We start from the raw sequence: 20,803 nt of genomic DNA, 5'->3' as shown, positions 1-20,803 counted from the left end.
ATCACAACTCGGCGACTCCCGCTTGACGCTGACGTCGGCCGGCGCCGGCGCCGGCGGCGACGGCGAGCGGTCAGGCGGCGGCAGGGCCGTGATGGTAGCCGGGATGCGCGGCAGACCGGCCGACGGCGAGCTGGCCGGCCGCGGCGGCTCCGGGCGGCTCTGGCTGGCGCCGCTCGCCTCACTGTCGGCAGACGGCCGGCGCGGCCGCTTGGCCGGCGGCGAGGCGCGGCCGTTCAGCCGCTCGGGCCGCGCGCTGCCGGCCGGCGCGTCCCGTGCGGAGTGCGGACTCTCCGACCGCCTGGGCACCGGCGCGTACTGTGTCTGGAGCGGCGGTGGTGGCGGCGGCGGCGGCGGCGGAAGAGGCGGCGGTGTCGCCGGCGCAGCGTTAGGCCCCCGCCGATCACCGCTGTCCGCCAGACCCTTGATCTTCAGCGATTCGGCAGTTTGGATCAACGACGACAGCTGATCTTGGCACACATTAACTTCACCCTGGTACATGTAGTCAACAAGAGCTCTTAGTTCGTTGTGAGGCACATCCTTGAGAATGATGACTGGGTGGGCCTCATGATGTGTGGCGAAGATGGACTGAAATAAAGGTGAGCAACATCAACATATTGTACCTAAAACTATATTCAACCACTCATGTTATTATACAGGTGTGTGACTTCATGCACAGTTGCCACTTTTGCATTCATTCTGTTATCAGGGTTTTACAAAGCTCTCTGCTGCTGCGGTGATATGACATCACCTGCCCCTGACCCTGCATGAAGGTTGACCATCAAATCCAATATCTCTGGTTTCCTCAGTGTGAAACAGACTTTGCAAAGGAGATTCAGAAGGAGGTAAGAGATGCATGCAGCTTGACCTGATTTACCTAAGAAGTTCACAAAGCCAAGGTGTCAACCCTTGGGAAGGAGAGTGTAAACCTACTGCAGGGGTCATGATGGTATATTCCTGGATTCGCTGCCTCTGCCAACCCATTAAATGAATGCAACAGCAAATAAATGGCCTCAAACATAATGAACAGATTTAAATGAGCTTACCCTGAAGTACTGGCTGCAAGCAGAGAGGACCACCTTGTGGGCCCTGACTGGCTGGCCCTCAGCATACAGTGTGACATCCACCAGGCTCTCATCTTTGAGTAGAGAGCCAAACACATTGATAAGTGTTGTCTGGTGGTGGTTCCACCGGAGACAAAACTGCTGATCTGTCATCCCAGACCTGAAAAAGATGCACATGGAGATGTTGGAAAAATATGGACCTTGAAAGATGATTACATGGAGTAAATCATTGGAGAAGAGCAGCAGTGTGCACCACAGCTGACTCATTACAAACAGGTGTCACGCTTAAGATGACATTTCATTAAAAAACAATTGGGATCAAATTAATTTTTAAGTCATCAACATGTTGATACTTACACTACCTAACACTTTGCCTGTCTCAGGCCAGGTTTCCACAGAGACACAGACACAGAACATGACACAGAACAATACCACAAGACATGGCTACCAAATACCTGTCTAGCATGTAACATTGAAGATATCACAATATTGAAGGAAAAGGAAAACAAAACCCATAACCTCATACCCCAACAGCAAAAAATATCTGAAATTCAAATTTCCCCATTCTCACTGTAACAACTGGCAATAGTACGAGTTACTTACACATAAATTTTATCACTCCATTTCAAAACAATGGCTTTGACTGGAAGCCCTAAACTATGGTAGAAAATATAGGTCCATTGGAAACTTGGTGGCATGTAAAACCACTCACTAACAGATCACATTCCACAGTGGTGTCATGGTTGGTGGCAGCTAGTCAAAACAGTCTCTGTCAGCTGGTTTTAACCAGTTTTATTTTTCTGGTTGAGACCAGCAAATTTAAGCCAAGTAATATTACCAACTTTGGGCTGTCTGGCTGCCTGATAAGCTTTGATCAATCAATCAGGCAATGTATTTCTGACTTAAACATGCCAATATTGGAAGGTAACACCAAGCTAGGGCAAAAGCAGCAGCTGTTGCTTATCACTTTGCCCAACCCAAGGCAAACATCTGACAAACAAGAACAGAAAAACAAGGAAAATAACAAGCTTCTTAATTTTGTAGCATAGAAATGATGTGAACTGTAATGCCATAGTTGTAATAAACATCAATTAATGATGTTACTATGACATATATAATGATGCAATTCATGTAAAATCATGACTGTAACTTAATGCCACCCTGCTATCCTGATTTTTACTTGAATACTAAAATGGCCCTGCCACCATTCATTCTTGCATAAACCTTAATTACATCTATAGTGATGTTCTCCTACTGTATTGTTTTTATTCAAGTCACAAATTCTGTGATGCATGCATATATATATATATATATATATATATAGATAGATAGATAGATAGATAGATAGATAGATAGATAGATAGATAGATATAGATATATATATATATATAATATATATATTCCCCACGCACAACTGGGTAAGTTTTAGACACTGCCCTGCCACGAAGTTCAATAGTTTGGGTGCTACCAGCACTTACAATGAAAAGTTAATTTTGAAGAAATCTCTATATTTCAATACATTGCAAATATGGTCACTTAAGCAATGTTTCAAGGTGTAAAGCCCACAGCCAAGATGCAAAATAAAAGTAAACCCACCTCCCAAACCAGCATGATTCAAACACTGTTCATCCAAAGCAGTGTTTGAAGAACTCACAAATGGGAAACAGCCCAGTTTTTCCATGATTAACCAGGGCATGCTTGAGGAAACATGTGCCGACGTCAAAACGACTCAAGTTAAAGACAGCATACAAAAGGGACATTCTAAATATTGTGCAGATTAAAAGATAAAAATTACGGTTGTTTTAACCAACACAGCAGAAATTAAGGAATCTCTTCTATTAACCAGGACGCGGTTGAGTTACGCTACTTTGCAGATGCCTTTTCCGCCATTTTAAGAAGTCGACATAATCGAACCGCCCTCACTCCCAGCTCACGAAAACGCGAAAAAAGCATGGCACAAGGTGCGACACGCGTGCTAGCACTCTTCCGCTACATAAGCATTTCACCACATTCAAATGCTGCCCTCACCTCTCAAAGCTAATCGGTCAATCACCGAAGTTCCGCGCCCCAGCCCACCCCACGCAGGTCCCCTCGCTTCACTCAAGGCCGCATGTACGCTTCTGCGGTGACACCCTCCCTCCCCTTCATTGCTGTGGGTGAGCTCTGATTGGCTTTCGGTGTGACTATCTCAAATGGTCAAAGGGAATTTTGTTAGGGAGGACAACGGCTAGCATTCTAGAGATATTTTTGAACATAAATGTCTCTAAAAGAAATGAACAGTACGGTATTTTTCCGGCCGAATATATACGAATACACCTTATATAAGACAATTTCACTGCAGGTAAAAGTGTGCTGCAAGGCCACCGAAGTACAGAAGTTGTTTTCCTTCCCTCCCACACCCTACTGCTGAACACACAGAATTGGTACACAAAATAATTACGCATGTCGAGCACGGAAGTGACATGGGTGGTACCTCGGGTACCGGACACCCCTAAGTAAAACGAGGCGGGACCGGAGGGAGTCAGTGCTTCGTAAAATAAACAACGTGAGTTGATCTTGAACGACACTTTCGGCTCCCGGGGCATACGCCATCTCCAGAGGCGAGAATAACACCCAAACAAGAACGTGGTAACCGAAAGGGGGGGGGGGGGGCAGTGGGGGCAGCCGCCCTCGCCGGCCTGAAAGCTGTGTGGGGCGGGGGGATGCATGCAAAAAAACACCCCGGCCTGCCGAGGGCTCATTCCTCATTCATTCTAATTATTGTGCTTCTTGATCTAAAGAGATCAATTCTGAGCCCGAACAGGACCCATTCTGACATGTAGATATCCGTTCTGGCCTGAAGAGGCACATTCTGGTCTGTAGATGGCCGTTAGTGGCTGGCGGGTCCGTTCTGGCCTGTAGAGGGCCGGTTGCACCTTTGGAGGGGTCATTCTGGCCTTGAGAAGGTCCATTCTGCCCTGCAGATGGCCCATTATGGCATGTAGAAGGTCCAGTATTTATCGTCAATAGTTTAACTCAATCCTGACCTTTGGGTGGCCTATTCTGGCCTGAAGCGACCCGCTATCTAATCGTTGGGGGTCCATTCCGGCATTTTGGAGTTCACCCAACTTAAACATAGTTCCCGCACCCCTGCAATCAAATCCCCTTGGCTACATCGCCGTCGGTGGCACGTGTAACGTAATCAGCGCGGCGCTAGGTAGTGCATCATGGGGCTGGACGGGCTAGGGCCGCGTCTGCGGCCGGCCCTGGGCCTGGTGCTGCGGCCGGCCCGGGGCCTGGTGCTGCGGCTGGGCGTGAGCCTGGTGCTGCGGCCGGCCCGGGGCCTGGTGTTGCGGCCGGCCCTGGGCCTGGTGCTGCGGCCGGCCCTGGGCCTGGGGCTATGGTCGCAAACACTGCTTAACACAGGGTTGCAGTTTCCTATTCAGTTGGGGAACGTGCTCCAGCCTCCAACTTTGAGAACAAAGGGGCGTGCGCATATAGAAGCCCTCCTGCGCACGTACCCGTCCTTACCAAATTTATGCTCTGTATTGATATCTACGTGACTAAATGTTGACAACGACCAATTTCAGGGAAACACATAAGAGCTAACTCTGAACTTGTGACTCACAATCCATCATATCCTTGCCAAACCAATTTGGCGTCGTGCAATCGCATGCACAGCGTCATTTGCTTACTTGACGCCCTCCATTAAGCGTCGACAGCAATCCGATCTTCCCTCCAGCCGGCGCGGCCTGATGTTGAAACACTCTCTTAATGGAGTCGCGTTTGTTCACTTCGCATTCCACGCATGTGATCAACCGACCGTCAGAGCTGTACAGCTTGCCTTCATTTTGATCACAGGTACACAATGTGAACAGATCGGCGTGTACTTTGACATAACACGCGCCCGGGCGGCCGGTTGGATACGCTTCGGTTGGATGGGGGCCAATTTGACCCCCCACTGAGATCTCAGAAACTAAGGGAGCTAGAGACGCAGGGTGTGCTGGTGTGCACGTGAACTCACTTAGATCAGAGTTTGAGGTTCCCAGGTCATGACCTTTGGGTCAAATATGGTCAAACAAGGTCAAACCTCAGGTCGGTCTCCCAAGTGTCCCCAGAACCCAGATACCTGTTCTAAGGAAAAGGTCACGTGTTCATGAAAGCCAGTTACCTTGCTTGACCTTTTGAAGATCATGGTGATAAATCTTACAAGACTGCTTTGAGTTTTCCATTTGAATAAGCTATACAATTACACTAAGCATTATGTTCCAAAACTCAAATGTTGACCCGTGTTATTTTAGGTCAGTGGCCTATTCTGACCCTTAAGAAGTCCATGAACGATGCATAATGACGTTCCTGTTATCAATTAATTCGAAATGAGCACCAGAAACTACCCCGCACAGCAAGACCCAGAGTAATAAGACAGGTTGGTTTGACCTTGGTCTGCCCTTCCTGCCTGACCCTAGGTCAATGGAATTTCTTCATCCAATTGTTGTGTTGCCTAAGAAAGTATTTCAGAGATGTATGGCCTCGTTAGATCAGCCAATATATGGCCATGCTGACCTCGCCAACTGTCTGGCATCAGCAGATCGGCCACGTCGACCACAGGGTCACACCGCCTTCACCACGACTGAAAATTTGGCAAAACTAGCATCTCGAAAAAGACTGCTATCACGAAAAACTCGAAAAGGGGTCTGTAGCGACCTAGCGACATGGGACATCCAAACTGCGAAATCAGATAGCAATTAAACAGACTGGTCGATATCATCAGCCTTGTACAGGCCAGAGGATACATTAAACGCTATAACTCGAAACGTAACAACTGACCTGGGTTGATAAGTTCTGACACTCAATAGAAACACGAAGGGTCGTACCTGGGGCCGACGACAGCATCAATCCACCTCCACTGTTACCCACACTCTTAGCGCTGGCAAGCCCACCTGGTACATCAGTTGCCTCGTCCACTAAACGAGCCTTTTCAACAGCTTTTGGGCTCTCCCCGGGTTTCTTGGGAAGGACGGACTGATGGTACAATGCATACCATCCCCAACTATGTTCACTTTTGGGTGAAAAGGCGTGCGACAGGACGAACGGGAGGAACGCTTTCTCCTCGTCTCGTACAGTGCACACGTCAGTGCCCGCTGCAACCAGACCATACCGCAGGTCGTCCAAGTAAAGGCGCGGCCAAGGTGAATCTCCGTCATCCAGCGCGACGTCGCTCCACGCGCCGTCGAAACACCCGTCGACAACACCCGCGGAAACGCTTCCGGTGATCTCTCCGAAACACATCATATTCCTTGAGTACCAACCACACCGTGGCGATATCGTATATCACGGCGACCACGACACTTCCAACGGATTTAATTCTCACGAGGTTGTTAAAGAGAATGTTTCATATTTAAAGACATTTAAGCACATATCACATATGATGGAACAAGCGTTCTGATGGCCATTGATATACTTTTAAATGGAAAAATCTGATCTAGGCAACTCAATTATTATTTTTGTATCTATATGTCCTTCTATTTGATACGATAATACCATTATATGCCATTCTATTTAATATGTTCCTCAAAACGGCTTTGTTCGATTGCGTAATGGAACGTTTGCAACACTCTGAGATGTTAACCACGTATGCGTGCAACAGGCGTTTGTATATTTCAGTTACATACACACATGTATATGTATACACATATACATATCCTGGTTTAAACTTAATACGTAAGTTTCTGAAGTGTTTGACAGCATTCAGTGTTCAATGGTCCATCCTGGAGGTGATCAGTGACCAATCGTACCTCTCAAAGATTAGACTGGGAGTATCTTTTTTAACAGCTTTGCGGTCATCCTCTGAACCGCTTAACAGTTACAGCGATACAAAAAATACAGCTTGTATTTCTTCTCTTCCAATTCCACCACCACTTTGTGGTGCTGTCAAGGCAATCCGTTCTAATTATCAATCCAAAAATTGCGCAGGTTAAACAAACGCCCGGACTGCCTTTTAAATGTACAGTTCGATGTCTCAAAAGGGTACATTAATTTAAGGGGTGCTTCTTTCAGGTGCGTCATCATTTTTGTCCGCCTGTCGGCCACGACTTAGTGTTAGCTGCGGAACCGGCCAATGAAGACTGCACCGCCTGACACGGAGCTTTTTGTTGCTAAGGTTTACGAGCGCGTATGTTAAAAACTGCGTCACACAATTTTGCATCACTAATCAGTCCTGAATAGATGTTGGATATTTTCACCAAAACATGGCCTGACCAGGTTAATACAAATTGTTGATTTATTTCAGTCTACAGGCTACATTCTTGGGGTCCTTATTGTCTCTGTAGAAACCTGAACAAAATTATGGCAAAGCTTCTGAATTCTACCTTTTTATGAAGGTTTTCTGGACCATTGTTAAGTGAGGACCGTCGGCAATTAGTCAATGCAATCGTTTAACGCATAATTTTTCAGATTATTGACTAAAATTCAAATAGAATTCCCTCCGCCGTCATTAATGGCTTCCGTTTCAGTTACAGAAGGTAAAAATGAAAAATGGTATATAAAAGCATGCCCTCACTAACAAATGGGCCGTACTCTGCGATGTCTTTGGGGGGCCACCTTTTACCATCAGTGGGCCCTTTGTCAAGGCAGTCGTGCGTCCCCCTCGCTAAGGTTTTGACTGTGCTCCTGTTCTGGTACTGTCGCTCCAAAAAAAACACAGGTGAGATTAGATTGAAGTAGGGTGGGAATGGGGCTGAAACCTGTTGCCATAAAAAGGATTTTGGAGAAGGCAAGAGCTGTCCAATCAGCGCGCAATTTAACCAAACAGTTGTGGCGCACTGACGGGCAATAATACTGCACGTCGTAGAACTTTAAAATGTTTTCAAACTACTAACTCTGTGCAATGATATTGATTTTTTCAAAACAATTGACGCCAGGGCAATTACTTATTATTGTTTACTTCATATCCGAATATGAAACTGTGAAAATTACATGTAATGTAATTTACTTGCATCAATTTACACGCCAGGCTTTTGTTTTTGCTGTTTGACAACAAAGGAGGCCAAAAAAGCGCATGAATGAACCGCACCAATAACGTCTACCTCAGCGTTCTCCAAACTGCTCCGCAAAACACCTCTCATTTCGGAGGAGTTAGAAGAAGGCTAGCAGCAAGCTTTGATGGGTTTAGGGAAAGCTGGGATGCCCCATGGAAACGATCAGGTCAGATTGGAAAATATTTCATAAGCATACATTACCATGTTTTCCACTTTGCGCGCCGCCCGCCTAGGATCGGTGGAGCTTCCCGGCGGGGCGGGGAGGATGGGGGGGGGGGGGGGGCGGCATGCCAGCCGGCCGTGGCCAGGAACTCCCCCTTGACCAACCAAACATAACGATTAGACCGGGCAGCTCCTGATAAGAGAATGCAGATCCTTCAGACGCTTCAGCCGATCACTCCGCAATTAGACAGCGGAGCCTGGGCGAAACGCTGTTTTCAGAAACGGACTACTGCGTTAAAGGGAGACGCCTGCCGTCAGCCAGACGGTCGGCATTAATGGATGCGGAACGCCCAATTGCCTACGAAAAACATGCACGCTGAGATATTTGCCTAGGATGTTATGAGAATGTTTGCTGCTCTGCCCGAGGACCCCGCCGCGCCGGTGCCGCTGTTCTCCCCCCCCCCCCCCCCCCCCAGCTGGTGTCAGGAGCGCCACGCCACGTGGGAACTGGGCCAGAGGGGGTCGCACAGGGCCCGCCCGAGGCGAAGCAGGAATAGAGTGGGCGGGACTTGCACCGTCGCCTGCGACGTCGCCACACCCGAGCTCTGGCCCTGGGGCCCTGCGGGGGCCGAACCCTGGAGGTAGAACATGCGGGCCCGGCAACATATTGTATGAAGGGGGCGTTCCGGCCAAACTACTGGACCAGACGGAAAACGAGGGCGGGCTGACCTAGTTTCAAGACATTGCGAGTCTCGGGTAGGAGTCTCCGAGGCAAAAGGGGGCGAGTACCGTGCATCAGGAGCCGACAGCCGTGCATCGAGAACAGGGCGGCCCGACGCTGATCGCCTGGCGACGACCTCTGGCTCCGCGGGCGACGGGACGCCGGCGACAACACGCATGACGTGAGTCCACAGGCTGTTGTCCCCCGTCCTAACCGGGCCATTGACGGCTATGCGCTCCGAAGATGTCGCTTGGCCCCTACCCACCGAGCGGGCATGGACCATGACGACCTCTTTCCCCTGTGCAATAGGGGAAAGGGGGGGGGGGGTGACACTGATTATGCGACCCTCCCTGCCAGGCACTGCGTCTTGGAGCGAGAGACGAAGTGACCCTGTGACCCTAGGGCTTGGGATCCCATAATCAAGGACGGGGGGGGGGGGGGGAGTAGGTGATGTGTCACGTGTAAGGAAGGAGAACGAAGCCCAACAAGTGGGCTCATATGTGACTATGTGTGAATAATTGTAAATACGGGTCGGTGGCGATTAAATTGTTTGTACAGAGGCAACCATGAGGCCACGACAAGATGAAAGGTTGGGAGCTAAAGGGATCGATGATCGTGAGCTACACGCGGGCCGGACCGTTCCCAAGGCCGGTGATGGCAATAGCCACACGTTTACTCAGTCTTGCCGTAGTTCATGTTGTACTCGACCATGGTCGCGAGTCAGGATGAGCCAGCCGACGGCCATTCTGCTCTCACGTACATAAACATTTAATGGGCAGCGTGGTTCGAAAACACGGTTTCTCTCTTCTCTCGAACGAGGAAACGGTCGACTTGCTCGTTTCCCCCTCACTTGACCTTAAGCGTGACGGCATGAAAAAGCGTAGGCCATGGTATGGGCGGGGACCAGTTGGGAGACCCGAGATGCGAGGTTATGCACGGTGGTAACTGGACCTATCCGCTGGTGTGCGACGCCTCGGGAGAGACCAGAACACAGGCCGTTCTCTTCCGACGTGATGTACGACATGTTCTTGATGACGATCCCTTGATGGCGACAAGTTCGGCTCGGATAGAGAGCGCGCCATCGACGCTTGCAGGAAGCGCTACAAGGGACCGAGTCGTCGGACAAGTTAGTCAGGCCGAGTCTCCAGAGCGCGCCGGCCGTGAACACTGTAAGGTGTAACGCAAGTCGGGCGCTCTTGGGCCGAGGGATTCCGCTGTGCCCTCAGGAGCGCTGTCTACCTCCAGGCCTCCGAGGAACGCGCTGTGGGGCGGCGCCTCGCAAAGCCCGCTCCGGCAGGCGGGAAGCGAGGGCACAGAAGCAGCGGAGGAGACGTCTTCGTATTGGACGGCGCGCTGCCTGAGGCGCGTGCGCAGCAGTGGGAAGCTGCGGGCGGTGGGCGTGGCCGAGGGAGCGGTGGGCGTGGCCAAGGGAGCGATGGGCGTGGCCGAGGGAGCGGTGGGCGTGGCCAAAGGAGCGGTGGGCGTGGCCGAGGGAGCGGTGGGTCACCCTATCGCGGATAAGGCGCGGGAGGCCGGCGTCCAAATAGGGAGCCGTCACCCTGGAGATCATGCGAGGGATCAGTCGTCCAGCTTTGGTATACTGGATGCCGGCCTAGCAGCTGCATCGGTGCCAAGCTGACAACGTATTGACACAATATGCTTCAAACAGGGTATGCACGGGAGTTCATTGTATGTTTGAAGTGGGCAAATTAAATTTCATTTAGCCCAGCGACCACTCGCGCAGATATGCCAGTTAAAATGCAAGGTGCTGGATAAGGGGGTGGAGGGGCGAGTAGAGGAGAGGTCCTACCGATGTGCGAGCAAAGAATGAGTCGGGTGACGTGGGCGCCGGTGGATGTGTATGTTTGAAGTGAATGTGGTGGGGCGCCGAATGCATGAAGTCTGTGCGAATTAGCTAGGGAGTTATGGATGAGAGGGGTTCCGGAATTAAATTCAGCGAACCCTTGCAACGTGATTCACCGGCTGCTTGGCATCCCGCCAATTTGGGTGTACCATGGAATTTAGGACGTTTAGCTTTTTTCGATGTGTCCGGTTCCACTTTTTTCCCCGTTTAAATACTATCACCAGCCAAATTCTGGAAGCGGGATCCCGTGGCTATGGAACCATGTATGGGGAGACAGTCGTTCATGGTGCCTGACCGGACCTACCATCCCGCCAGTGCCCCGATCTCCCGCTTGATCCTAGCTCTGTGGCTCACATATGTGTACGCGTGTCGATGTCGGTTACACCAGAGTCACAACGTTTCGTATCGTGCGCGTTATACCAACAGGCTCAAATCTGACCAATGCGCTCCTCAGTATAAATTTGCACTTGTGGGAAGGCGTGACACCGGCAGCCGGCGACGCACAAACACCCAGCGGCGGTCCGGCAGCCGCGCCGCGCAGCGCACGCACCCCATCACAGAAACACCCCACACTTTCAGGAAGTTAAAGGAGACTGGAGGAGCGATGGTAAGAGGCCCGATGTGAGTGAGATCTGGCCGGGCCCGGGCCGTTGTCCAGTCGTATTTAACTTCTGGCGCAGCTTTTACCAGCGGCCGCACCACCTGCGTATTCTTACGGGCGCTGATGGAGTATTGTAAGTGCCGTCGTGCGTGGCTTTTTTGTCGTGTGAGCTGGTAAACCAAATCTAAACGTGTTAAGCCGCACAAACATCCAGACAGGCTGACTGCATGCTTGTTAAGACATCCGTTGCCAACATGCGGCAAAACCGAATGAGTTCAGGAATCATATTTGAATCGTGGATACACAAACGTTAGGTTCACGTCATCAGTTCCACCAACGAGTTCTGAACTATAACTTATGAAACTACCTACACTACCCCATGACGTTCAGTAGTTAAAAGGGCGCATGGCCTTTGGATCCCGGTCATTTCGAGATACCGTTCAGGTAACCAAACACAACCTCATTTTAACAATGCTGTCAGTGTGAGCTAACGTACATGGTGCCAACACAGTGTAAATTGAGCTTAGTTTTAAACTGCCCAATTGCAGATGGCGATAGTATTGCCGGCGAAACAGCGTACCAGTCATTTACGACCCAGGAGCTGGATGAGTTGTCACGGACGAGGGTCCTGGCTTGAGGTCTTCTCAGCTTGCATTGGTGAAGTCATGTCACTTCCGAGTCGTGTCTTATCAGGAACTTGCCCACCGGCAAAGACATACTTCCGTGAAACACTTGGAACGCTGCAACCATGTCTTCCCTGCAACGTCAGTAGCACAGCGAGGGCAGCTGGAGTCTGAGCATCCCAGAACATGGGCGATTCCTTACTTCCCGGACAAGCCGCGTAACTCGTCACTGAATCCACTCCAGCCACTCCTGATTCAACTCGCCACACGAACCCCAAATGATGATGCTACACCCTCGAATAATTGCGCCAAAATGGACGTACTGTAGTCCTGCCAAGGGTGGCGGCGTGAAACACCAATGCTGGCGAATGACTGTCTCACGACTTCCAGCTTCTGGGTGGCGTTAGAAACCGCCTCTGCTGTCTGCACATGGTGCATGGGCTGGCGTGAGCTTCCAAGGTACTTTTCAGTGGGCACGACTGCGGTCTCGGTGCCGTTCAGAAAGAAGGTCAGTCGCGGGCTGCAAGTGCTGATGTGCATCAATCTATACATGGGTGCGATGAATGGGAGCAATCATGCTCTTCAATCATTCAACCTGACCATTGACGCCAACCTGGAGAGGAAAAGCGGCAGGGTTGACAAGTTGACATGGCGAAGAAAGATTAACCCTTTCCACGCTCACGTTCACGTTCACACCACAGCAGTGTTTTAGACACGGGCCTTATTTGGTGCCAAATCTGAAATGCACGAAACCGGAGTGAACAGAAGTGAAACCCATCGCCTGTCGTCAGACCCATCAAAATAGACTGCAAATATTATTCTGAAAGCAACACAAACGCCGCATTCGATGCTGCAAACAGTGAGCACCGTTGCAACGCTGCATTACTGGATGCTATCAATAAACAGTCTGCGGGCAGGACCAAGTCACGTGTTGCCCCTCACACGGCCGGGGCAATCAGTAGGTGAGGTGTCTGGTGATGAGGCTTCAGTCAGGTCATTACCAGTCCTGTGTTGCCGTCCGGGGGCTGTCCCTGTGGTGACATTACATCCGGCTGATCGTCGATGCTTCTGTCGGCGGCGGAGGTCAGTCAATGGGCACAGCTGTGCATCTCATGGGACATTTCATGCAATGAAGCACCTGAATTTCGATTGTGTTCGGCTATATACATTATCCACTTTTGGAGAATACGACGTTGATTTATTTTCCGTTGCGGCAATTGTAAGAGGACGTAGAGATGTATCCGCCTGGACTCGTCGGCACTGCAGCGAGCGAAATCCGTTCCATCCATCGTCATTTGTTGACGGGCGCACCCCTCAAAAGTATCAAAAGCGATCTGATAACGTATTTCAGTGGGTACTTTGCAGCCCTTCTCTTCAGCACGCGTAATAAGATAATCGACCTTGTTTTTCTTTGTTCGCTGTCTTGTGTGGTGGCGGCTTATGATAAGAATGTTATTGATACATTTCCTTTATTTGTGGTAATATTGTAAACGCAGTTGATCTCTCCTGTCGGTGTTTGGTAGAGTTCCTAACCTGTACTTTCTTTGTATGTTACTATACACGTAGGTGTCACCGTCGAGTTGGGTTAGTTTCACCCCACCAACTTATTGCGATGGACTAGTTGTAAGTAAAAGCGGTGCTCGGTTTCAAGGTGAGCTCAGAAGGGCACTGAGCAGACATCCCCATCAAAGGCCGCTGGTTCGTCACTTGTCAGCGACCAGTTGAGAGAACCTGGGAACTACAGGTCAACCGCAAAGGGGATCAGTGCTGCCATCCCCAAATGGCTGCAAGGGTCACGGAACCGGGGAGGTTGGCGCCCCGTCCGTGTGGCGAGACTGCATGGCACCTCTCCATTAACGTCAGATCGAGCTGCCATCTCCAAATGGCTGCGTGACGGGACTGCATGGCACCTCTCCATTAACGTCAGATCGAGCTGCCATCTCCAAATGGCTGCAAGAGTCACGGAACCGGGAAGGTTGGCGCCTCGTCCGTGTGACGGGACTGCGTGGCACCTCTCCATTAACGTCAGATCGCGCTGCCATCTCTAAATAGCTGCAACAGTCACGGAACCGGGGAGGGTGGCGCCTCGTCCGTGTGACGGGACTGCATGGCACCTCTCCATTAACATCAGATCGCGCTGCCATCTCCAAATGGGTGCAAGAGTCACGGAACCGGGGAGGGTGGCGCCTCGTCCGTGTGACGGGACTGCATGGCACCTCTCCATTAACATCAGGTCGTGCTGCCATCTCCAAATGGGTGCAAGAGTCACGGAACCGAGGAGAGTGGCGCCTCGTCCGTGTGACGGGACTGCATGGCGCCTTTCCATTAACCTCAGATCGTGCTGCAAACCCTTTGACGAATGGGTCCTCTGCTACTTCAAGGGTGCTGGCCTTCACCGAGCTGTGAGGCCTCCAATACCATGCTTAGCGGACAAAGTTTGATCCCATGATCCAATGTTCACTGTGAAAGTTCAAATACAGATTGTCATTTTGCAGCTTGGCGTTCACTTACGGAACGGGGGTTATGCTGATGCCCACCGCACAAACACTTCTCGCCCATTATACTACCGACTTATCCTCAATCCCACGTTCCGGTTGGAATTGATCCTATTGAAAGGGTAAGACCTTGAGGCTTGAGGCCAAACGTCACAATTGTTGGCCAGTGCCAGGTCATGGGTCATACGCTCGTTTATAATCTTGCGTTATTGGCTTTCTAAAGCTGGAAGTATGTTTAAAAGCTGCTTGTGCCTTACCACCCGGCAAACAATTGACTCAGAATGGTTGATGGAACATTTTAAAAGTCGGATATTTCTCGTATGACAAAAATCATGCAGCTGCGAATTCATGCGGTTTTGGAGATCCTGTTTGCTAGCAAGTGGTAGTGAAAACCCGGTTGCAAGACCAGCCGGTCCCTGTAAATCAAACCAAACGACGTCATTGTTAGCAAACGCAGCCCCGGACGTCATGCTCGGTTTTCGTAAACGGATATTGTCGAATTTTATTTTCGGAATAGGAAGGCAGCGTATCGGGTCTGGTCTGGCGCATCTTTGTAAAATGCACTGAAAATTACTTATCAAGCTCTCGCAATACAATCTGACTTTGGCAAGAGCGGAATGTTTTCCAAAGTTGTTAAAGCACTGCATGACCTTTTTGGATAACAAAACAAGGTTTTTAAAATTCTAACCGTGTTCTCGGTGTGATTGGGGCGGGCGGTATGCCCCAACTGGAACAGCTCAGTGACAGAGCCTGACGTCTCTCCTTAAACGACCTGTGCTTCGGCCAGGATAGGTTAAGATGTTTGTGGATTTAGCTCTTGAACGACGGAGAAAATTAGAGCGATTGTAGCTACCCTCTGCAGCCATGGACACATTTTCCTTTACAAGTTTAACAACCACATTTTCAAATGATTGATCCAGAAAACGGTTTATCATAGACGAGACACACAGGTTAACGGAGCGATGGACCGTAAGCACCGCCATATTTCGCGTATAAATATACTACACATTCATGATAAATATGCGTCTAAGTTTGTGAAAACGTTCAATATCTGTAAAGTTCGTGGCCATTTTGATCTTAAAATAAGCGTAATTTCTAGATTTTGCACACTTTTTCGTTTTCGTTACTAAAACAACGTGGTGGGCATTTCCATACCGACTCATCTACCGCGCACCGAGTCGGTGATCGCACGCGCAGAAGTCCACCGCCACACCCCCTGGTGTCAGGTCCGTGACGCGGGCTGAGGTGGCGTGCGGGGAGAAAGGGGGTGCACGTTGGTTAACGTTGCGCAGTTAGTTAACGCGCATCATTACAAACTGTGAGGAGAATTTGCTTGAAAAAAAGACAATTACCACATCGAGGTGTGTAAAAAGGTGGTGAGATCTGCTCCTGAATGTTCGCGTTCTGTCTGGATAGCGCAAGGGTGGGACGGCTGTTGGTCGGTACATCGCCATACACACCTGTACGCAAGTTACCGAGGGTATTTTGTCTCTCGGCATTCAAGTTTGAAATAGGTTTCAATATCAATGAAAACAATTTCCACAGCGTTAGCTCTAACAGACAGCGCAGATGTGACGCTTTTAGCCATATCGCAGAATGCATTACGTCCACACAAGCTCTTAAAGGTCACAGAGACCCTGAACATATGGGCAGTTTATTTTTTATATTCAGTTTGAGGGGAACTCGTCGCGCATCGCTGCACACCCTTCGTGGAGCGCCAGATGCTACGGGGTTCAAAATAAGCGCTCAGATGCTACGGGGTTCCAAATAAGCGCTCAGGTGCTACGGGGTTCCAAATAAGCGCTCAGGTGCTACGGGGTTCCAAATAAGCGCTCAGGTGCTACGGGGTTCCAAATAAGCGCTCAGATGCTACGGGGTTCAAAATAAGCGCTCAGATGCTACGGGGTTCAAAATAAGCGTTCAGATGCTACGGGGTTCAAAATAAGCGCTCAGGTGCTACGGGGTTCCAAATAAGCGCTCAGATGCCATCGTGCGAGCCTGTGTTCAGAACTTTGAGTATCTCCTACACGGTGACGAGAGCAGCGTCTGTGATAAACACGGCCAGTGTCAAGCAGGAATGCTGCTCATGTTCAGCAGTTATTGGTAAGCCCAGACTGCGGCGGACCGAAGCGCGCATTTGCTGCGCTTGCGCTCCCCTATGCTGAGAAGTTCGCCATTTTGCCGCGCTTGAGCTCTGCGAAGCCCGCCATCTCGCCGCGCTCGCGCACCCTTATGCCGCGAAGCCGGCCGTTTCGCCGCGCTCGCGCACCCTCATGCTGAGAAGCCCGCCATTTCGCCGCGCTCGCGCACCCCCCTGCTGCGAAGCCCGCCATTTCGCCGTGCTTGCATACGCTCGTTCGGCGAAGCCCGCCACTTTGCCGCACGTGCAGACGTTCGTGCTGCGGAATCTCGACCCGGCTGCGAGTATCTGTGGACTGGCCTGCAGCACCACTGCAGCACCGGGCCCCGGCCATCCGGCGGCACCACTGCAACACGCCAACTCAAACACGCTCCGTATACACACCATCGAACAAAGCAACATTCACAATTGCTGGCAGTTCTCACACAAAGCTATTGCAGCGCCCACGACAGCCTCTTCAGTTTGACGGTCCTGCTTCGGTAACAAAAAACATGAGAATTCGAACACGACTTTGCCAGCGAGGCAGATGTGGATTGGTTCTGGTGCATCCAACGGTGTACGGGCGGCAGCATTGGAAGACTGATGTGGACAGCCAACACGGCACTATGCATAACCCACCTGTTCCACTGATCGCTAAGCTCTTCACTATTTCCTTAGGCCAATGTATCGTCACGCATTTACAAGGGCTTTAGGACATATGCGACGCATCGGAACGAACGAAGAACAACAATCACTCATCTGCAACGACAGGCAAATAAGCAGTTAAAGATAAGCCCAACGGAGATGGCACTCGTGTGTGAGTAGAAAAATTAACACCTTGCACAGGGTGGCCTGCCAGACCCTAAACACCACGACCGAAGTCTCAGAGGAAATCATGTACGATGTCGCCAGGCGACACGATCAATAACGCAGCAAGGGTTGGCCAACGGCGAACAACATAAGGGTCATAATGGTGTCCTGCTCTCCGCTAACGACAAATACCGACCACTGACGCGCAAGCAGCGACTAAGCAGCGCGTGCGCAGCCTCCGCCGGAAAGCTCGCTGTCTCAGCTCACACCAGCTGAAACCGCCAGACGGAGAGCGGCCGCTTGAAGCGGGTGACGGACGACGTCTCCCTGCCGCCGAGTGTGTACATGTAGACGGGGTAGTAGGGCACCAGCGTTTGGTCCAACTGAACGCCGTCACGCACAGGGCTGCTGGATCGCGAGCGCGGCCTCTCCGAAATGCCCGAGTCCTGCGACCGGCACAGTGGCGCCATCTCAAACTCGGCACCCGACGGTAGCGCCGCCACGCGGTAGCCCACGTAGTTGGGGTTGTCGTACCCGGTGATGTCGCAGTGCTCGATGCTCGAGTAGTCGGACGTCCCGTCGCTGTCGGCGCCGTGCGTGATGCAGATGAGCCGCGCCGACGACGACGACGACACCCCCGACGAGAGGCGCGATGGCAGCCGCGGCGAGCGGTGACCGGTCAGCATGGGCGCGCACGGGCCGGGCCGCGGCGCGTGCCGCTTGGCCGGCTCCGGCGGCGGCACGGCGCCGCCCAGCAGGTCCGGGTACGACACGTGGTCACGTGGGAAACCGCCGCAGCCGACTCTCATCTCCACCGGCGGCATGGCGTGCGTGCTGTACGACTTCGGCAGCTCAGAGGACGAGGTGAGCGACGGGCCGATCGGCTGCATCTCGACGCTGTCGCCGCTGCAGCTGCTCAGAGCTGAGTAGCTCGGCTGCTGCCGGCCGGCCAGGTTCACCTGCGAGATCCGCCACAGCAACTGACTGCCGGACGCGTGCACGCGCGGCCACGCGCCGCCCTCGCGGCCGGGCCGCGGCACCGCCGCCGCGCGCCGCTCCTCGTCGCCGCAGCGGTCGGCCTCGGTCGACGGCGGCGGCGGTGCGCCGGGCCGCCTCTCCGTCACTGGCCCCACCTGCACGCGTCGGCGGGCGTGCAGCACGTCAGCGTGCACCACAGGGACGGTTGGCCGGCCGGCGGTATCACCGGCGGTGTCAGCACCGGCGTCAGCGGCGGCGGCAGGATGGCTGTGTGGCCGCTGCAGCCGGCGTCGCTCGGCGGGCAGTAGCAGCGCGCTGACGGCCACGGCCGAGCACTGCGAGCGCGCCGCCGGCTGCGGCTCGCACGTTGGCACCCGCTCCCAGGTCTCCGTGGCTGAAACGGAGCCGACGCTAGCTCAGGCCGACAGTCCATGCCTACGCACACACCGGGACACCTTGCGGCCCTCACTGCGACATAATCGTGTTAATATTTAGATAAACTTGTTTTGTTGCCTGTCAACAGTAGGAATTTGTTGCCTGCCTGGAAACTGTGGCGCACAGTGCAGCTAGTCTCGACTGCGTCTATATAGGACGAAACTGTTGTCATAACTACCATGACAGTGCTATACATGTGAAATAGCATATCCGAACAAGACAGCGCAAAAACGGGTTGGTGAGTTCATAGAAGGCACAGTTCAAAGTTAACAGCATGACAAGATTAAAAGTTCAAATAAAAGTAATGCATACAAAGTTTGCGAGTCGAAATCGTACCGTACAACAAGCTAGGCGCGGTGTTCAACACGCGCTCAGGTACTGATGAGCTTGGCCCTCCGAAGATTTCCCACAACAACTTTCGGCAAGCACAGCGCAGCCACCCCCAACTTCCACCGTCTGTAAGTTATTGAATAGCCGGCGTCTTTGCACACACAAACGAAACATACCTTGTCAGGTCCCTGACCTATGGCGGGTGAAAGGCACGGCGTGGCTGTCAAGGAAGGCCATCGCAATGGAGTTGTTCAAAATGATGTGACAACGTAGCGTTAAACAAAGTCATAAAAAATGAGATGGTGTTTTGGACAGCTACACTATTGCAATCGGGACTGCGACTGATTTATTTGACCTTGGGTCAGATATGAAATATATGTATAGCTGGAAAAATTGTTTAATGAGGCCATTGTTGACGCGCGCTTTAAATTCCTGGATAAGGGCGACGCCAAAATATGTATTATTTTAGTTTTATGAAAAGGAGAGGTTACTGACCTGAAATGAGCTCGGCAAACACTTTGTTTTAAATAATATACTGCCAAGAGAGGTATTTGGCGCGTATTGTAAGTTCACATGCCCAAATAATCCCCAAGGTTTTGGGCCATTTGCGCCCTCCAAAAGTCAGACATGGCCACTGGCCTGATATAAAGACCGCTGACACTTTGCTTGTTATCCATATTAAGGCTGGTTGCATGAGATCAGAGTGCACTTCGGACACCGATCTGGAGTTTGACCTTATCTGACCGAAGGCCATGGCCTAAGGACCTCAGCAATGGGCAAAGCGAGTGTAGATAGAGCCCTATCCGACCTGCAAAGTGCGGTGTCTCTAGCGTTCTCAGCTTTTGAGACCTCAAGAGGTCAAATTGCAACCCCTACGCACACTCGCACGCGGCAGATTACACCAGCCACTCGGGGGCGTGTTAAGCACACAGTGCGGGAGGTCTCCAATGGTCGCTGGTCGACGAGCGTCGGATATTTGGAATGGCCCGACAAACGGGTGCTTTAGATAGGTGATAAGCCTGGGGGCGGATGTATGAAACCTCGTGGACAGTTATGTTGCCGCAGGCTTGTCGTCGCATCAACGTAAATATCGTGGCCCTCACACATGCCGACTTCTAGGCTTGCTCGCATTGTACACGACTCGTTGGGGGACAAACAGGTGGGTCAGTTAACGGTGAGCTCTAATGGGACGCTTTACCTGCACATGGATGTAGCAGAGAACGACACAGACACAGACACAGACACAGACACAGACACACACACACACACACACACACACACACACACACACACACACACACACACACGCACACGCACACGCACACGCACACGCACCCACACCCACACCCACACCCACACCCACACACACAGCCAGTCACAACTTTGCTAATTGCTTGTTCAAACACGTACGCCAGCGCACCACCTAAAGACAGGGAATGCCTGAGGCGATCCATAACACTTTCGGAGATAGAGGACTGGGTCCTGAAACATTACCAGCATAAAGAGCCTGTATTAAATACGGAATCTTCAAGATGCTGGGGACGAAGACAAATTGCGAGCATTTACCCACGGCTTTATAACTGGGCTC

At 51.6% G+C, this 20,803-nt stretch overlaps 2 protein-coding genes across 2 annotated transcripts in view; both read right to left on the bottom strand.

Annotated features, from left to right (window-relative positions):
• Position 1: 1 nt before the first annotated feature.
• LOC119089867 (longitudinals lacking protein, isoforms H/M/V) lies at positions 2-3,140 on the bottom strand. The gene is made up of 4 exons (XM_037212675.1): positions 3,090-3,140; positions 1,044-1,221; positions 253-585; positions 2-28 (listed from the first exon to the last, which is right to left on the bottom strand). Exons 2-4 carry the CDS (start codon positions 1,212-1,214, stop codon positions 2-4), a joined length of 531 nt encoding a protein of 176 aa, XP_037068570.1. The 5' UTR covers positions 1,215-1,221; positions 3,090-3,140.
• A 13,127-nt stretch (positions 3,141-16,267) lies between these two features.
• The window catches only part of LOC119089866 (tip elongation aberrant protein 3), a 58,867-nt gene continuing 54,331 nt past the window's right edge, over positions 16,268-20,803 (bottom strand). The window contains exons 7-9 of the mRNA XM_037212674.1: positions 18,750-18,844; positions 18,211-18,431; positions 16,268-18,054 (exon numbers count right to left, since the gene is read on the bottom strand). Coding sequence (XP_037068569.1) covers positions 17,736-18,054; positions 18,211-18,431; positions 18,750-18,844 — 635 coding nt within the window. The 3' untranslated portion in view covers positions 16,268-17,735. The remainder of the gene's footprint in view (positions 18,055-18,210; positions 18,432-18,749; positions 18,845-20,803) is intronic.

This window comes from Pollicipes pollicipes, unplaced genomic scaffold (assembly GCF_011947565.3).
Source record: "Pollicipes pollicipes isolate AB1234 unplaced genomic scaffold, Ppol_2.1 Scaffold_3087;HRSCAF=3621_pilon_pilon_pilon, whole genome shotgun sequence".
In the NCBI taxonomy this organism is placed as follows: Eukaryota; Metazoa; Arthropoda; class Thecostraca; order Pollicipedomorpha; family Pollicipedidae; genus Pollicipes; species Pollicipes pollicipes.
The sequence above is the reverse complement of the archived record's forward strand: the minus strand, read 5'-3'. Positions and strand labels throughout refer to the sequence as shown.

What these genes read in the sequence shown, in the direction of transcription:
- LOC119089867 (XM_037212675.1), bottom strand. Translation starts at nt 1,214, where the DNA reads ATGACAGATCAGCAGTTTTGTCTCCGGTGGAACCACCACCAGACAACA. An exon ending in CTTGCAGCCAGTACTTCAGG is followed by an intron (nt 586 to 1,043) that starts GTAAGCTCATTT and finishes CCTTTATTTCAG; the next exon opens with TCCATCTTCGCCACACATCA. An exon ending in GGGACGCGCCGGCCGGCAGC is followed by an intron (nt 29 to 252) that starts GCGCGGCCCGAG and finishes GGCCGACGTCAG; the next exon opens with CGTCAAGCGGGAGTCGCCGA.